This window comes from Antennarius striatus, chromosome 6, assembly GCF_040054535.1.
Source record: "Antennarius striatus isolate MH-2024 chromosome 6, ASM4005453v1, whole genome shotgun sequence".
In the NCBI taxonomy this organism is placed as follows: Eukaryota; Metazoa; Chordata; class Actinopteri; order Lophiiformes; family Antennariidae; genus Antennarius; species Antennarius striatus.
In genome coordinates, this window is record NC_090781.1 from 20713188 (window position 1) to 20731058 (window position 17871).

At 43.7% G+C, this 17871-nt stretch overlaps 3 protein-coding genes across 14 annotated transcripts in view; 1 reads left to right on the forward strand and 2 right to left on the reverse strand.

Annotated features, from left to right (window-relative positions):
• The first annotated feature begins 1909 nt into the window (after window positions 1-1909).
• On the forward strand, window positions 1910-4244 carry c5ar1 (complement C5a receptor 1). Of its 2 annotated transcripts, none has more exons than XM_068317446.1 (2): window positions 1910-1967; window positions 2129-4244. In XM_068317446.1, exon 2 carries the CDS (start codon window positions 2141-2143, stop codon window positions 3167-3169), a length of 1029 nt encoding a protein of 342 aa, XP_068173547.1. In that variant the 5' UTR covers window positions 1910-1967; window positions 2129-2140; the 3' UTR covers window positions 3170-4244. The 2 variants fall into 2 exon arrangements, with proteins under 2 accessions (XP_068173547.1, XP_068173546.1); XM_068317445.1 differs by having other exon boundaries at window positions 1919-1948.
• Window positions 4245-4314: 70 nt separating this feature from the next.
• On the reverse strand, window positions 4315-13237 carry LOC137597020 (dapper homolog 3). Its single transcript, XM_068317897.1, has 4 exons — window positions 12863-13237; window positions 7186-7321; window positions 6876-6986; window positions 4315-6633 (listed from the first exon to the last, which is right to left on the reverse strand). The coding sequence occupies exons 1-4, from the start codon at window positions 13091-13093 to the stop codon at window positions 5117-5119; spliced, it is 1995 nt and encodes a 664-aa protein (XP_068173998.1). The 5' UTR covers window positions 13094-13237; the 3' UTR covers window positions 4315-5116.
• A 1052-nt stretch (window positions 13238-14289) lies between these two features.
• Window positions 14290-17871, reverse strand: part of gramd1bb (GRAM domain containing 1Bb) — a 67918-nt gene continuing 64336 nt past the window's right edge. For all 11 annotated transcript variants that reach the window (XM_068316790.1, XM_068316791.1, XM_068316789.1 and 8 more), the window contains one exon: window positions 14290-17690. In XM_068316790.1, the coding sequence (XP_068172891.1) occupies window positions 17601-17690 (90 nt within the window). In that variant the 3' untranslated portion in view covers window positions 14290-17600. The remainder of the gene's footprint in view (window positions 17691-17871) is intronic.

Sequence of the window (17871 nt, forward strand, 5' to 3'; positions counted from 1 at the left end):
GAAAATAATGGAATAATGACTTTTATTATGCAACCGGTCAGGATGTAGCTGCAAGAGGGCACGAGCCAGTGTCTTATTGTGCTGGTCCCAAGCCCGGATAAATACAGAGGGTTGTGTCAGGAAGGGCATCCAATGTAAAACTTTTGCCAAATCAAGCATTTGAATCAAATCTATGACTTCCATACCGGATCGGTCGAGGCCCGGGTTAACAACGACCGCCATCGGTGCTGTTGACCTATAGGGTGCCGGTAGAAATTGAACTACTGTTGGTCGAAGAAGGAGAGGAGGAAAGTGTGTTCATAGGAAGAGAGAGAAGAAGAATGCCAAGAGTATAGGACTGAGAGTAGGGACATTAAATGGGATCAGCTCTGAGCCTGTTCTTGTTCGCTATGGTGATGGACAGGCTGACAGACGAGGTTAGACAGGAATCTCCATGGACTATGATGTTTGCAGATGACATTGTGATCTGCAATGAGAGTAGCGAACAAGTGGAGGAGAAGCTAAAGAGGTGGGAGTTTGTCCTGGAAAGGAGAGGAATGCAGGTTAGCCACAGTAAGACAGAGTACATGTGTGTGAATGAGAGGGACCCAAGTGGAAGAGTGAGGTTATAGGGAGAAGAGATCAAGAAGGTGGAGGAATTTAAGTACTTAGGGTCAACAGTCCAGAGCAATGGAGAGTTTGGAAAAGAGGTGAAGAAGTGTGTACAGGCAGGATGGAACGGGTGGAGAAAAGTGTCAGGTGTGATGTGTGATAGAAGAGTTTCAGCTAAAATGAAAGGAAAGGTGTACAAAACTGTGGTGAGACCAGCGATGTTGTTTGGTCTAGAGACAGTGTCACTGAAGAAAAGACAGGAGACAGAGCTGGAGGTAGCAGAGATGAAGATGCTGAGGTTCTCTCTGGGAGTGACCAGGAAGGATAGGATCAGGAATGAGTACATCAGAGGGACAGCACATGTTAAAGGTTTGGAGTTAAAGTCAGAGAGGCCAGACTGAGATGGTTTGGACATGTCCAGAGGAGAGATAGTGAATATATTGGTAGAAGGATGCTGAGTTTTGAACTGTCAGGCAGGAGACCTAGAGGAAGACCAAAGAGGAGGTTTATGGATGTAGTGAAAGAGGACATGAAGGTAGTTGGTGTGAGAGAAGAGGATGCAGAAGACAGGGTTAGATGGAGGCAACTGATTTGCTGTGATTATGCAACCGGTCAGATTTGAGTGTATAACCCGTCGTGTCATGCAGAAGTGAAAATAACTTCTTGCTCAAGTTAAAAATCATTTTTGTTCATCAAGAAAAAAAAGTCAGAGATGCAGAATTACAACAGAGGATGTAACTATACACATGAGCAGAACGGCATATGAGGAATCATTTATCTATCTGTTGATTTGATTGGGTAGTTGGTGAAAGCAGCAACAGATGAATAACCAACTTTAAAATAAGATGAAGTTTTTTGTAAAAAAGCGTTAAAATGCTAAAATAAAAGGTACTTGTTTACAAGGGTTCACTGAGTCATACAACATGTCATTTGTAGTTTTTACAGGCATTATGTTCACTTTGAAACAAAAATATGCCTCATAAATGCTAATTCTAGATTACCGCCTTCTTATGGGGCCGGAAGGTCGGTGGTTTGTGGTGCTGTACTATGTGCTGCATGCACAGTGACATAATAAAGATTTATTCTTTTTCATAAACAGTAACCACTGGTGACCATTCAGGATTGCAGATGAATCGGCAAAAGTATTCATGTCATTTAAAAAATGTAACATAATCATTAAAGGTGGATTTTTTTTTTAAAAGAAAGCTGCAAATGTTGTTGTTTTTTAAACTAGTGTGCATGTGAGCGTATGGGGGTGTGTGTTCAGGATGGGGAGGGTGTAAAACACACTTAAAAGGAGAAGAGCCCCAACTATTGCGTACAGCAGTGTGTGTGTGCAACATCAACCGCTGAAACAGTAAGAAGAAACGTTAATTGTATGATTTGAATTTTACTGTTTTGAAAATAGGATTTTCATTTCATTACATTTTCACTTGTATGTGAGCTGATTTAGAACTTAGCTTTTTTTTTTTTAACCGCAGCTTGTAAATGTTCAACAAGTCTCGCATGAATCTTGTATGTTTGACAACTCTCACAGCCTGACGCAAACATGGACGATGCTGGGTCCTACGATTACGACTACAACTTCACAGCCATTGAAATGCCGGACCTTCTGATTCCTGAGATCCAACCGGCCCAGATCGTGGCTCTGTTCTTCTACAGCGTCGTGTTCCTGCTGGGCGTCCCTGGAAATGCTCTGGTGGTCTGGGTGACAGGGTTCTGCATGACCCGCTCTGTCACTTCCCTCTGGTTCCTCAATCTCGCCCTGGCTGATCTCCTGTGCTGCCTCTCCCTCCCTCTGCTCATGGTCCCCCTGGCCCACGATGACCACTGGCATTTTGGCTCGCTAGCCTGCACTCTGATCAAAAGCGTGTTCCACCTGGTGATGTTCTGCAGCGTCCTGCAACTAGTTTTGATCAGTGTGGACCGCTGGATTTTGGTCAGCAGACCCGTCTGGTGTCAGAACAACAGGAGACCCAAGCAGGGGGCCTGGGGGTGTGTTGCTGTTTGGTTCTTGGCTTTGTTGGGTAGCATCCCACAGTTTATCTTCACCAAGGAGATTGAAGCAGGTAAAAAAAAAAGGGAGTGCCTGACGGTGTATACTGAGCTGAGTTCCTGGCTCGTCACCTCCTACCGGTTCCTCGTGGGGTTCTTGATCCCTTTCCTGGTGATAATGGCATGTCACCTGGTGGTGTACAGGAGAGCAGAAAGTGGACTCTCCCGAGGTCGGGAGCGTTCCAAGCGAACATTGAAAGTCATCGTCGCCGTGGTGCTGAGCTTCTTTCTGTGCTGGCTCCCGTTGCACATCCTGGACTTCATCGTGCTGGTTGTCCCTCGCAGATCCGTCCACAGCCCTCACGTGTACGTGGCACATGTTTTAGCGGTCTGCCTGGCGTATTTCAACAGCTGCCTCAACCCACTGCTCTACGTGTGTCTGGGCCGGAGCTTCAAAGACAGCATCAACCGCTCCATGCGCAACATGCTCAACTTCATCAGTGAGGACCCGGGGATGAAAACTAGCATCACTCATGGTGACACCAAGAGCACAAGCGCTTCGAAGGAGATGACTAAGATCTGAGAGAGCGCAGACCTCTATATGCTGTACAGTATGCTAAGAAATGCTGCATTTTCACATGGCTGGAGTTAAACCAGGGGTAATGTAAATTGCTGCTGGGTCAAAAAGGGCTCCATTACTCCATCCAAACTTCTTCTTCTAAAATTCCTGCAGCATGTGTGGAATATACTTTAAATGAGCAACATGACCTGTCATGGTTAATTCCCTGGACTGGACTGCTCCTGTCAGTGAAATTGAAAGAAGCGGCAAAAGTTCAAAGCTAACAGATATTGTTATTTTTTTGCAACACGTATTAAGATTCCAAAGACTTTAAAAAAAAAAAAAAAGTTTTATGAAAATAAAACATTTTTTAAAAAGTGTGTTATAAAAATCCGACCACAGACATGCTTGCAGTGAAATGATTGAGTTGCGATAGAGAACATAAACGAAGTCAGTCTGAAAAACAAATTTATCTCTAGTCAAAAGTGTGTTTATGAGCTTTTAAAGGAAGTATTTTTGCAGAGGCAGTTGCCATGGAACCTGCACAGATTATAGATTACAGACCAACTGAAGATGGTAAATGAGGAACTGTGAGCGTTTCCTGTGAGCGTTGCAACAAAACAGATCAATGTTACACAAATGCTTTGTTTCCTTTTATTACTGAGGTCCGAAAACTGTCTTGTATGTTGAAATGACTATTTGATATCATCAGCAATCATTGTTAATTTAAATTTTATTTACCAATACAATACATTTGAGTCTCTGTCATCTCAGCCAGATGGATGATGGATGGATGAATGGATTGATGTATGGACGTTCCAATCACTTTTAATGACAGCATCCAAGATAATGTTAACGCCCTCTGGTGCGACAGTACCATCTTAGACCGCACGGGGGCGATACACTCTAAACATCTGCTGTTCAGTGACAACAGCGAGTTTCAATTCTCAGATATTTGACCCTTGAGACCATAAAGATTATGGATAAGATTATAAAACAAATAAACTGCATATTTTGCCAAGTTTGAAGAATGATTAATATGTTATGCTTTTATTCCATGGAAGTAATATTATCGAGCACTGTAAATAAAACAATGAAAGGACCAAAATTGAGCACATGATTGCCTTTATTTACAAACTACATTCATTTCAAACAAGGCCACATGATGGTATATACAAAACATACATATGTACAAATGTCTGTGTCTCTGTGCTTCATTTAATCTGTACACTTACACGTTTACTTTCTATGGCCTCCTTTACATCCTGACTCAAAGTGATTTTCCCTTATCAGAGATTCATTTTTGAGACAGTGAATAAGTCAAAAAGGTGAATTCTGTCACTACATATTTATTAACATTCTAAATGGAAGATTTTTGTAAAGAATGGTGGCTAAATCCAGGAAACACTATCTCACAGCGAGTCTGTCTTTTCCTCATAATATCCTAAAAATGTATTTAAAAAATTTCAAAAGTTTTTCAGAATAAATTATGAGATTTGGAAGGAAAAAGGGATTAAAAAAATTGTACCATCAAAATTAATTATGATACATACAATTAATTGATCGCATAAGCTGTTGAGCCTTTTGGTCAGCTAATCATGCAAAATTTGAACTTTTGAGGATAAAGTTTTCCATAAGGAATTAAAATATTCAACAGTCATGATTACTTTCCGCTCCACACTGAATTAATTAGTACAATTCAGTCTTTAATCAACTGTATGACCAACAGAAATGAGCAAAAACTGGCAGCATCGTATTAACCATCATCCATTCCAGCAGGATAACACTGATTAATCTGACAGCTGGTATCAGCTACAAGATAAAACCAACCAGATACAACCGCAAGATGATCACTAGCAGATATTTAATGGTCTTTAGTCTTATTGCATGATCAGTGACCAAAAGAAGCAACGGCGGCTTTGCTCTGACGATGGCTTTACATCAGGGAAGTAGCAAAGTTTGACGTTTTCCTCACACAGTAGTCATGACTTTGAGGGATCCTGAGCGGAACCTGAGGATCTTCTTTTTGAGAGCGTGGGAAGCTTTTATCTTAACAAAGGCTTTCGGTTGAGGAGGAGCTTTGGCTGCGGCCTGCGACGAAGGTGACGAGGAGGAGGACGTGGAAGCGAGGCGTGGCGGTAGCTGCTGGGGCCACACCAGCCCCCCACTTTCATCTGAGTCACTGGACAGAGAGCTGGAGGCCGGGGAGTACACTTCGCTCATACTGGATTCGGACTCTGCGGGGACGGCGCCGGCGTAGCCCTCCTCTCCCTGGCAGAGCGGCGCCCTCTCCTGAAAGTCTCCCTGACGACTTTGGGGGTGCTGCTGCAGCTGCTGATGGTAGTTATGGATTTGGGAGTGGGGACAGTAATGCCCGTGTCGAGTTTTTCGGTGTGGACGCCTATGTACCTGTCCTACCAGTAACTCCCCCTCATCCTGGCTGAGCTCCACGTTGGAACACCAGCGCCGGTTCCCGTTCTGGCCACTGTTGATCAGTTGTGATCCGGGGGCTAGACCTTGGTTGTGAGGAAGATCTCCTCGACCTTGGTGCCTCTCTGTGGTGCTGTACCTGCGCTCCGGGAGGACTGGTTGTCCCAGGAGGCTGTTCTCAGACTGGGATCGATTGGTCTTACCACTTGATTTCTTTGCTCTTTGTCGCTCGTTGTAGCTCTTCTTAGAATGTCTGGACTTGGAGTGATCCGGAGAGGCGGGGGCTCGGTTGGGTTTGCATTGCTGTAGGTTGTAATGTCTGGGGGAGCTCACAGGGGTATGGTAGCCTTGTCCTGGGATAAACTGACCAACTAATAAATTATGTTTGTGATGAATAGGGGGTTGTAGTTGTAAGTACTGCTGGGGGGATGGGGGTTCACAGGAAAGGTCGAGAGCCCCAACACCACAGTTGGGGTCCAGAGAGGGCAGAGGTGATGGTATCCTCTCAGCCAGGGAGTGTGGCCTGCGCTGGGGGTAGGGCAGAGCCAGATAACAGTCTTCTTCCCTAGATGGGGCTTCTCCTCCACAGGCCTCCCCTTCCAGCAGGTCACAACCCCAGGCCTGGCTATTTGGGTTTGCCGAAAGGTCATCATGGGGATGGAAATGGGGGTCAGGAAGGCGTTGCTCCGCGGTCATACAAGGAGCCCTCTTGTTTAGGGAGCTGTGTCCAGAGGCACTGCAGTATGGGGGGTCAGGACTCAGGGTGGTGCGAGGCTGGCAGGGCCGTGGTGAAAGGGTATGGCGCTGGATGAGACCCAGGATGTAACCTTCCACTCTCATGGCCTGCTGGTAGTCCTCTTCAGTGATCCGGTCCTCTGCAGGCTGTTGCTGCTGCTCCCAGGTGGGGTCCGCTCTGCTGAGGTCCCACTGCCAGGAGTCCATCCCCGTGCCCTCCTCAGCGATACCCTCCAAGGGGGGGTAAGGGGCAGAAAAAGAGCGGGGCAGGGTGGTGCGTAGGCCGGGCGTATCCGTTTCTCCGCTTAGCATGAAGGGGTCGCCTAATAACAGAAAATAACACTGTTGAAGGTGCTGGGTCAGCGGCGTCATTCAAGGTCTGAAGGTTGGTTAACGTTAAATACCGGAGAAAAAAACCAAATCATTTTAAAAATATGTGCTCTGATCTCAACAGTTTATAGTCGTATAATTACATGTTTGACTTTTCTCAGGATGTCGAGATCATAGGCAGCTATTTCTGAGGATGTGTGCGCTTAAGTTTAATTGTGCCTCTACTTTTTCTTACCCACAGACTTTGGCCTGTCATTGGTGTAAGTCCAGGAGGAGACCGCCTCCGTGGGCTCCGAGGAACAAGATCTTCCTTTTGGCGACTGACCCTCGCTCAACTCGTAGAACCCTAGGGAATGTTACGGGACAAAGATCTGTCATAGCTCACGGATGATTTGAGCTAAAATTTAATTAAATGAATCATGTTACTAAGCATTAGTATGGGGAAAAGGAGACTTTTGTACAGACTTATCATCTTATGGCACTTTCAGATAACTTCCGACTGCAGTCGGGTTCAAGTGGAGGGTAAACACAATCCGTGGACGTACCAGAACTGGGCTGGCTGTCGACCGTGTCTCTATCGTGACCTCCGTCGTAGCTTCCGTCATCGGCGTCGATCCTCAGCTCTCCCACCTGCTGCTCCAGAGCTTGCATCAGGCCCCATGGGGAACTCTGAAGGGCACTCTGAAATGCAAAGAGACACTCATGCATAAATTTATTGCAATGCTGTGAATTATTTTGACTATGTGGAACTGTCTTGGGATCGGTGTAGCTGGTTTGCAGCTGTCAGTTGTTCACACTGCCTTTCCACCAAAGGCTCTGTTTGGTGTTCAGGTAAATGGGTTTAATTTGGAAATTTGCATCAAAGTGCTTTCAATAATCGTGATATAAACTAGAAATCAAAAAACGAATATACCTTTTTCCGAAGACAGATTTTTCAGTTTGACTAAAAGAGTCACAACAGGATGAGATAATGGATAAAGACTCTTTCACACGTTGCGTCACAGGTCACCACTGTGCTTCGCTGCAGGGCATCAGCGAGCAGCGCCCATATCTGTCACTGGCTTCTCTTGTGTAAGCAAAACTTCAGGTCGATGTGGTGAGTCAGAACATGAATAATTCAACGTTCCATAAAGAGGAGGGGGTGAGGGGGTGGGGAGGACACAGAGACATGCACGCCATCCAGATACAGAGACGAAACGATAAACACAACCCACACTTTTTATGATCAGAAGTTCTCTCCACTGATTGTTTGCTAAATTCTACCGTTTCTTTTATAGCTGCCCTTTAGAACAGGCCACCAGTTCTTTGCAGGGCGATGCATGAAATATATTCAAATCCTCTGGGTGACAAAAATTTCTTCTATCCGGGGCTGTGTGAACACATACTGTAAATCTCAGCTTTCATGTCACTTTCATGTGTTGCCCTAAATTAGGAATTCTGGGGATTCTGGTGACAGGAATGTGCAGTGAGATTGGAAATCATGTGACTGATAGCATAAACGCGTCTGCTGAACGCTGTTGTCACTGGTCGGCTTGCAAAAATTCAGCTCTATAAATGTTTCCCATCCTCCAGGGCAAAATATCAGTCATACATTCGATGCTGTTATTCATTGGAGAACCGGGTCCGACTTTGAAGTCAGAACCTTTTTTTTGCTGTGAGGTGACCAGTAGAGCATCTCACAATCGTTCTGCTGATTAAAGAAAGAAATGTTTAGAAATGTTCGCTTTGAAAAAGACAGAGATAGAAGAACGCAAGCTTTGACGTGCCAGCTTCAGCCACATTTAGCACACGCCTGCGAATGAGCGTGTCCTCATAGTTCCATGAACACACACACAACAGACACACACTTGGATGCACACGTGCTTGCACACAAATTGCCTCCTTCTGTTGAATGTGGTACTTTTGATACTCAAAGCTCATTAAGAGCCTTTATTACCAGGATATTGAGCTTGTCCTCATTCTGGTGCAGACCTGCTGTGATGTACGACCTGTCAGACACCTGCTATGGTCCTCTGCACTTCCTGAGAACAGGGTTTGTGCAAATAGTGCACCTATGCCAGTAAAAGCAGCAAGATCGATTAAAAAAAAAACTGTTTGGTGAGAAAGCTCAAGCTTGGTAGATAAATTAATGTCTCCATCAGGATGCAATATGATCTCTTTGGTGGGGCAATCACCGATTAGAAGGTGCTTGCCCAGAGTTCCCTTGTCCTCCCCGTCACTTTTCATGGGCAAAGTAACAATTACGTAACTCTGCATTCACAGCTCAGACTGTGGATTGTGTCTCGGCGCATGTTTAAACTCTCAAAGCCGTCGTATATTCAGATAACAAGTCCTGGCAAATAGGAAACTGCATGTCTGCGGAGTGATCTTTTGCTCAGTTTGCCAGTAAGTGTTTGAGCTCTGATTCTTTTGTCCTGCAGACGAGACGTGGCCATAATGCAAATGCTGTTGAGGGGGCAATTGACCCGAGCTAACCTATGCTTCCCACACAACCTCTTCAGCCCAAAGCTGTCATTCCTTTTGTGTCGACAAGGGTTCTTATTGTCTTAGTATAAACAAAGCATCACGGTCACTACATCAACAAGGTCTGGTGTGGAAGAGATGAGGAGCGGGAGCTTTGTTTTTTAGCTACTGGTGCAGTTTAGACAAATAGCTTGGAGGAGGGGAAACTATTGGAAATCCATTAATCAATGATGCAGGATTCACAGAATTGATTTTGCCGCTGTGCCTGCAGGAGAATATATCCATGCAGACACACAGTGTGGAAACTGTGGTGGCGGTTATTAAATTATAATGCTGCAAAAACAAACAGACCTTTATGGAGGAACAAATCGAGCAAACATACAACATTGAGCAGTGTGGCTTTTGGAGCAGGCGCCATTTTTTTAGGCCAGTGTTTGATTGCACTCTATTATTAATGGTCTCATGCTGGCTCACTCTGCGCACTGTATCATTACTGTTTTACTGCATCTTCTTCCCCCAGTCATGGGGGATGGGGGGGGAGAGTGGCGACATGGTGCAACCGTCCTCACCTAAACGTATAGCTGTTACAGACCATGTGCATCAAGACCACTCGTTCTTTCAGTGGAAATGATCAACCAGCTGGTGGATCTTTCCTGCATGAATGCATGTGTGAAACCATATTTCATGTTAATCAGGGTTTAATTTTAGCATCATAGGTCCAGAATTGTGTGTGTGTGTTTTTAAAAAAAATATCATCCACCAGATTATGTCAACCTCCATTGGATGGCACAAAAGGAATTTGCATGCGCTTGAAAATGCATTAATGATATTATCTGATATTATATTGATATTATCTGATCAAGACTGGTTTCGACTTCACAAAAGTGTGAGACGATTTTAATAATCTTGTTGCCAAACCATAAACATACCTCTTAAAATTAAATCTATTTCATATTTGTTATATGGAAAATATTTTTGTCTATTCTTGTCATAAAAATGGGAATCATGCAGACCAACTGGCAGATAAAAGTATAAAATAAAGGAAAATTAAATACATATAATCAATGCTGACTTTGAATAATCAGAAAAAGTAGAAAATTATATGAAAATACAAAATTTTCAGGACATTTTTGGAAAGATTCACTTTTTATGAAGTACGGATCAAGGGCTAAAGAGACATTAAAATACAGACATCTGAGAAAAAAAGCACTAGATGGCCCGTGAGAAGGACTTCTATATTTAGAGTCAGATTTTCTCGGGTCGCCAGGTCAAAGGATTATGAAACGGTGACAGCAGGATACAAAAATCGGTGGAACAGAGCACATGACTCATGTAGCTGCACTGCTGGTCTCTTTATAATGAAAGCGATGTTTTGACTGGCTACTCACTGAAAGGGCTGTGGGAGGCTGGAAACCCACACACACGTGTATAGATATCTATATGTACAAACACATTCTTGACTAACCCAGTGATCCCTTCTTCCCTCAGACAGACAAACATTTAACATGCTTCATCGAATTAAGGGAAATTGAATTTTAATGATAAATCCTAAGTTGACAGAACACACAGGCACCCCAGTGTGTAAACGTCCATAATGAATGGCATTCATTAACATGCTGAGACTCTGTCCTACATGCAGGCAGGAGCAGGGTGGGTTGGCTATACGAATGGAGTCTCTGAACAGTGATACACACCAGGGCTGCACTCGACATTTGTGTAATAACTGCAGACAAAGCTGCTTCGTCTGTGTGTGTATTTCCAGAAGCTGATTTCCTGTATAAATAACACAAATGACACTCAAACATTTTTATTGTCTTTGTGCGCCAAAACAAAGCAGAGGAAAACCAGCCAGTGATCCACCGGAGTGATCAATCACTGCAGAGTAGTCTAACTGCTCTCTCTAATGGTGTGATGCTACTTCAGGGCAGGGACACAGCAGCAAAGCCACAAAAACAAAGCCAAACATATTGCAGGCACATTTTGCGCAGGGAGGAAGCACAAGCACGGACTACACTTGCAAATAAATATCACTAAGGAAAGTTTAGGGCGTCTAAAAATCACCTTTCTACAGAGATGTATGTCACGCTCCAGCGCGCAAATCATAGATCGACTCCTACTCTCTCTAAACACGCAGCATGAGCCTTGAGGGAGGTCAGAGCTCCGTGCTTTCCCAGCTGCTGTCTGGCGTCCCACAGCTGTCAACACCTCCAACAGCACGCACTGTATCCAGGAGAAAAAGGCCTCTCAGCATGTCTGGGGCCACGGTCATGTCCATGGCGCACATGCGCCCTTACACCGAAGGGTAGGTTGAGGATTCATCCCTGACGCAGATGGTGACCACGTATGAGTTTTGAGACTTCAATTAGAGTTCTGTCAACCAATGTTTCAAAATTTCCCGAGGGAGATTTCGCATGTAATTACTCACACGCTCGGATGAGTGTAATAGTTAATATACATCGATCCACAGACGCGTTGCGCAGAAAATGAAAACGGGAAAACATGCGACCCCGAGGGGAAACGCGTGTCACTCCTGGTCTTGAAATGGCTGTTTCCCGTCATTCTGTGGGCGATGAACCAGGCACCGACCCCCCCCCCCTCCCACTCCCCCGAGCAGCAACCAGCAGATTTAATTTACTGGACTGGTGTGCGCGCAAATTCGGCATCCGAACCTGCTGCGCGTCTTTGAAATTATGTGAAACGGGTTTAAAGATCAAGCTCTACTAAAAAAAAAAAACTGAACTAGAATCCTGATTGATAAATTCAGGCTTAAAGTAGGACAGTACCCACACCATGCCACACCAACAAGGCCACCTATGCGCCTTCTCCACACTCTGGGGCCTCGGTCATTAGTATTCCACTCCATATGCGCCTATTGTTAGACCCCCGACAGAGAGGAAGGAGGGAGGAGAGAAGGAGGTGTGAAGAGGAGGCGGCTGATTTAATTTCTTTTTCACTCTTTTTTAATAACGGCTTCCTGTTGTATCATTGCGGAGACAGCTTGCAGAAAGCTCAGCCAAACAGTTACCAAAGTCCTGTCACGACATTAAACTTCCATTAAACAACAAAAGGAAAACAAACAATCTGAACATTCAAAGCTGCTCCAACTGGTGCGTAAAACTTTCTGTAGGAGACGTTGAACTGCCACTCTAAGATAGACCTCGATTAAGAACAGTTTTTCATGCTCATGTTAATCCTGACATCACTGCGTCAAAGGGACATTTGTCGCAACTCCAGCACGAGTAGAGAACCTCATCAATCATACAGAAGCTAATTATGGAATAAAAACCGCAAGGAGATGCAAGCAGAAGGAATAATTTATCCTTTTATAATCTATAAAGAGCACAAACAAGAGCTTGTTAAGCAGTAAAAGCAACAAAAGTCCACGATGAGAGAACAATGGGCCATTAAATAGTCGGTCTGTGTCACAAACGGTGGGGACTCCACCCCCTGATTTCGTTACCCACAGGCATAAATCTCAGCCCAGAGCACAGAGACACATTACATCCTTTCAAACAGAGAGCCTATTAATCAAGTTGAGTTACTTTTTTTTGCAGATAGAGGTCATCTGAACACAAAAGACGCAGCGCGGACCAAGAGTCCATCCACCGGTCAACGGATTACCAAGAGAAATGATGTTTAAAACAATGTAGGGCTGCGTTTTTTTTTGTTTTTTTTTTATTAAACGACATTTCAGATCAGAATGTAGTCAAAGTGTTACTAGAATCTGATATACACTATAAAGATACTCAAACTTCTTACCAGCTGACGCCTCAGTGTCAAGTTTTCCTGGCCCCAGCTGCTGAAGCACGCCAGCTCTCTACTGGCGCTGTCCCGGAGCAGGGGGTCCCCCAGGGCCAGCGCACCCAACACCAGGCACTCCTGCCTCTGCTTGCGGAGCTCCAGCTCGCACAGGCTGGCCAAGCTCACCTCCAGGCGCTCCTTGGTCCGACTGCGCTCCACAGTCACCGGGAACGAGAACGCGCGGTGCATGGCCCCCAAAAAACCACCGGCACAATAAGCGTCAATATCTCCCTTAAATTGCTTTCCTCTGATCTCCGACTGGCCCCAGATTTACGAGGGCATTATCCTGCTATAAAGGGCCATGCTGCGTCCCTCTCCGTGCGATTGTGTGGTTACCTCGGACCAGCATGGTTACCCAGACCATCTATGTGCTATACATTTTCTATTTCGCAGCTGTCAAACCAATGCGCGGCGCCCCGCCCTCTTGTATGCCACCGAGTGAAAGTGGGGGGAGTCCTCCTCCCGCAAATCCAATCCGAGTCTCCATTGGATGCGAGAGGCTCATGGGATGCTGCGCGCAACGCCGTCCCATCCCCCTTGATTCATTCCAGCGACGCTCCGACCTCACCCACCATTTCCTGTCTCGCCTCCGACAGACGCGCAGCTTCAAGGGGGCAGTTTGTGCCGAGCGCATATTAAAACACTGGGATTTCATTACCGGGACGTTTTAAGGCCACCAGGTAGCAATAGAGCAAACAATACAGTCGCACTAAATGAAAAAGACTGAATTAATTGGGTTGCATAACTAAGAAGAGCTCGAATATTTCTGTGTAAAAAAATATTCTTTATCTGTATAAAGAATTTGTTAATCAAAGGTGTGATCCCTCTCCATGTCCTCCTGCTGCGCGTCAGAATGTTAACTATATTTTTAAAAAATCAGATACAACTGCAAGTGAAACAATAAAGAAACATACACCATAACTTCACTCGAGAAGTTTCAGAACTGCCACAAATTATCCCAGGGAAGTAGATCATTCCTTTAAGTTGTTAAAGAGAAATGCAGTCTTCAGTTTAAAAAGCGTAAAATTGATGATATAGTTGGAAAATGTGAGGAACTCTGATGCCTGACTGCTGACTTGAGCCAAAACTAATATTTTATAGTGTATGGGCAAGCTGTTCTGACCATAAAGTAGGTTATGCTCTTCATCCACCTCCCAAAATAACAATGCTTTCAGTGGCTGACATCAATATTTTACCCACTGGCACCATTTTTGATTTCATTTTATTTTTTAAGTGCTGTAACGGATGAATATTTCATCTCAGCACCTCGTGCAATCTTCCTTGGTCGATGTTTCCTTAGGTCAAACCTGACGAGTGTTTATGGTTTGCAAAATTCTCAGAAATGACAGATTCATCTAAATGACGCATAAAGTAAAAGAACACTATATATTATAGATTTTTATTCATACTTCCAATCTCTACTTCACATGAACCAGAAAGTCACTTTCATCTTCAGTCTATGAGGCAAAGTCATCGGCAAGTCCAAACCAGCGCACAGCGCCGGCGGTGTTCTTTTGTCAGTGTGTGCACACACTGCATATATACACATATACTTAAAGTATATTTATCTCATGTATAAATTTCACTAAAAGTCTCACTAGAGATCAAAAAATTTTCTAAAAAAAAAAGAAACAAACACAGTAGAATTCTTTTTGATCAGGACTACAGCAGGACATTTTTATCAAGACACGCTTGAAGAAGAGGAGGATTTGATCAGTGGTCCTTTTCAGGAGGTCATGTATGATTCTTATATTTAACCAAGGTTGTCTCACCAACTCTTTTACAGCGAGGCAAAAAGCTGATTAATATAGTCAATGAAGCAATTCCAGTTATTAGTCCGTGACAAAACGGTGGCATCCACAATTCTTCAGCTCGCCTTGGTTCCACAGATGTGTGGATGTGTGGCACAGCAATCATACAATCCTTTGTGAAATGCACACCAGAAAAACATGAAATCAAAAGAGTGATCATAGGTAAACTGTGCATAAATCAAACGTGTTGGTACCAATGAGAAACACTGTGGTTGGAAGGGAATGAAGTCCGCTAAAAACCACTTCTGGGGACCAAACTATCAAAAGCATTAACCACATCTGTCCAAAAACAAAAGGTTTAAAAAAAACCCAAAACTCACATGATTCAAGTATCTGAAAATGAAAAAACAAAACAAAACTTCATGTCCCACAAAAACACTTTAAAGCATTTCAATCACAGTTTCATATATATGACATTTCTGTACCATCATATACAACCAGGCTTAACTTCAGAAGGATTTTTCAGTGTCGTCAGGAAAAGTGATTTCTATAAAACAGAAAACTATTCCAACCACATTCAGGTCTGGGGTTTTTTTTTTCCCCCTGTGTCATCATTAGTCATTGCTTTCTTCAAATGTAACACACACACACACGCAGGCACAAATCTCCCTCAGACAATAGATTGGGCTTTGGGATATGACATTGAAAGAGACTCACATTGATAGAATAATGCATAAATATTCTATTTGGGCAGAAGTAACAGTATTTCTATGATTTAGCGACCCAGCATGATAAAATTCCAGCTATTTCTGATGAGTTTGGAAGTTGTAAATCACCAGTGTGATTGTCCGAATGAACAAAAATATAGCACGGAAATGGTTTTCTCAGCCCCACATTCACCTCCGAACTGAACCGCTGCCATTTCTTTCTTTCATTCTCTACCTGAAAAAGGCCTTAAAGTGCTTCACTTTCTCTTTCTTTAAACAAAAGGAAGGTTTTTTTTGGGAAGTTTTTCATTCCGGAAGTCTGTCAGATGTCAGGAGCCTTTGCACCTGATCCAGTACAGATTTTACATATATAATACATGACATAGAGTACATGATAAATACTTTCTCTCATGCTTTCATTGTAGGTGTAAGGGAGAGAAATAAAGATTTGAGGGAGAAGTTTGAAGTATTTTTTCTTGCTCCAGGAATTGGATGAGGAGTCTGATACCACACTCGGTCTGAGAATCAATACTGTCATCTAAGTTTTAAGAAGAATAAAAAAATTAGAGAACGCCAAACTTCTCTTTTGAGGAAAGATTCATCACGTGTTGAGACACATACAACGACTCGCTCACAGGGGGAAGAGGTTCAAAATGAAACATGACAATTTATATCACAAAAGAAATTGGGTCTTAAAAATGAAGACAATTACTTACATACATCTCCCTTTTGACAAGTGTGGATTTCATTTACCCAGGTTGCGACATTAATTAATAGTTTGAAGCATTCTAAATAGGAGTGTAACTTTATTTTGAAAGGTTGGATATGTCACTTTTTGGAACTGGACTACTGGATTGTAAACGGTAACCTGGTGAGTGTGATGTGAGGTGGCGTCTGGATGCAGTAGCATCAAAAAAGGCAATCTGGCTGCAGGAGCCATGAAAGAAAAACTTCAGAAACATACATGTGTGGAATGATAGAAATGTCACACCTATACATACACGCATGTACTCACACACCCTCCGTCTCTCTCTCACATACACACACGCAAATAATAATCTTGTGAAAAAAGACTCTTGCACACTGGACATGTCACAGACATATCTGGCATGCACTTTGTTAGAAATTCTTTTACCGGTCCAGAGCTCTGATCATTTCTTTATGTACATAAATTAACAATAAATATAGGTGATTTATATATATATAATTTAAGATATATAGTGTATATATATATCTTAAATTTATTTATATTAAATAATGAAATACTTTATATATTTCAAATATATCCATAGAATTCTTTATAATTTGAAACATTTTTAAAGAGATATAATCACAGTTTAGTAATAAAACATGTAAGAATACGGGTCTCCCTGTCATTCTGGCTGCAGCATCCCCTTTTATCTAAGGATGAAGACCTGGTCGGTGTCTGGCCCTCTGGTCTGGGCTAATACATTCTACTTCGGAGGGGGGGTAATGCAGGGTAAAGTAAGGACAAATGTGTAAGTCACAATTAAAATAATAAATATTTCAACAGCGTGAGCTGACAGGGAACCAGCCCTGACAGAACCCTTACAGGTTGGGGTTTAAAACAAGGCAGCAGGGACTACAGCACCCCCTGGTGGTGGGAGGATTCTGTGTTGATGGGGGTCTACAAGGGACGCTGCAGCGAGGACCTCTAGGGGACGATTGGTTTGGAACAGTCTTGACAGTGGAGAAAGACATAAAGACTGGAAAGGACCACCCCCCCCTCTCTTTCTCTGAAAGGATCTCTCCTTGTATTCCTCTCTCTCTTTTTTGACACACATAAACTTGGACTGGACCACATTAACACTGACTGGGGGGAGCTAGGTTGCCTAAACGCATGCAGTAGTTTTCTTTCCTCCTCTCTGCTACTGTCTGGTCGACATGGCTTGCGGTAGGATGCGCTTGGAAAAAAAAGAGAAAGAAAGAGTCAACCCACAGGTGCAGAGAAGGAGCAGAGTCTGACGCCTCCCAGCAATGCCTCCGTGATGTTGGAGGCGCGACAGTTTCTGAGGGGTTGAGGCAGTTTCTGTCCTTAATATTCTCCTCCTGGAGGTTTTTCTTAAACCTCTTTACACAGGAGTTCCTCCCTTTGTGTCAGCTGGACCCCCCCCCTCCATCGGTGCTGCCTCCCCCTCTCTCTGCCAGCTGCATATTGGTTCACAAACTAATCGGGTCCTGTATTGCACGGTGCGCCCTCACAGCCTTCCGCTGGCGTCAGTGATAGCGACTTCTCTTTTCCTCAGCCTCAGAGCTGTAGTCTCTTAAACCAATGCCTCGCTGGAGGTTCAATAAAGAGTCTTTCATCTAAAGAAGGGAAACAAGAGGAGGCGAAGCGTTAGACACTGACCGACATGAACGCAAGGAGCGATGGCTAATTTATGGTACCATTCTGTTGTTTTATAAAAAAAATGATTCCTAGGATCTGACAAACAAATGCCACATCTCTCCTTTAAATAATTGACGTAATCACAGTCCTGACAATGAA

Excerpts from the sequence above, each read along its gene's own strand:
- c5ar1 (XM_068317446.1), top strand. The coding sequence starts at position 2,141 with ATGGACGATGCTGGGTCCTACGATTACGACTACAACTTCACAGCCATT.
- LOC137597020 (XM_068317897.1), bottom strand. The coding sequence starts at position 13,093 with ATGCACCGCGCGTTCTCGTTCCCGGTGACTGTGGAGCGCAGTCGGACC. Across the intron at positions 6,987-7,185 it reads CGACAGCCAGCCCAGTTCTG|GGTTCTACGAGTTGAGCGAG; the intron begins GTACGTCCACGG and ends AACATTCCCTAG. Across the intron at positions 6,634-6,875 it reads TGACAGGCCAAAGTCTGTGG|GCGACCCCTTCATGCTAAGC; the intron begins GTAAGAAAAAGT and ends TTCTGTTATTAG.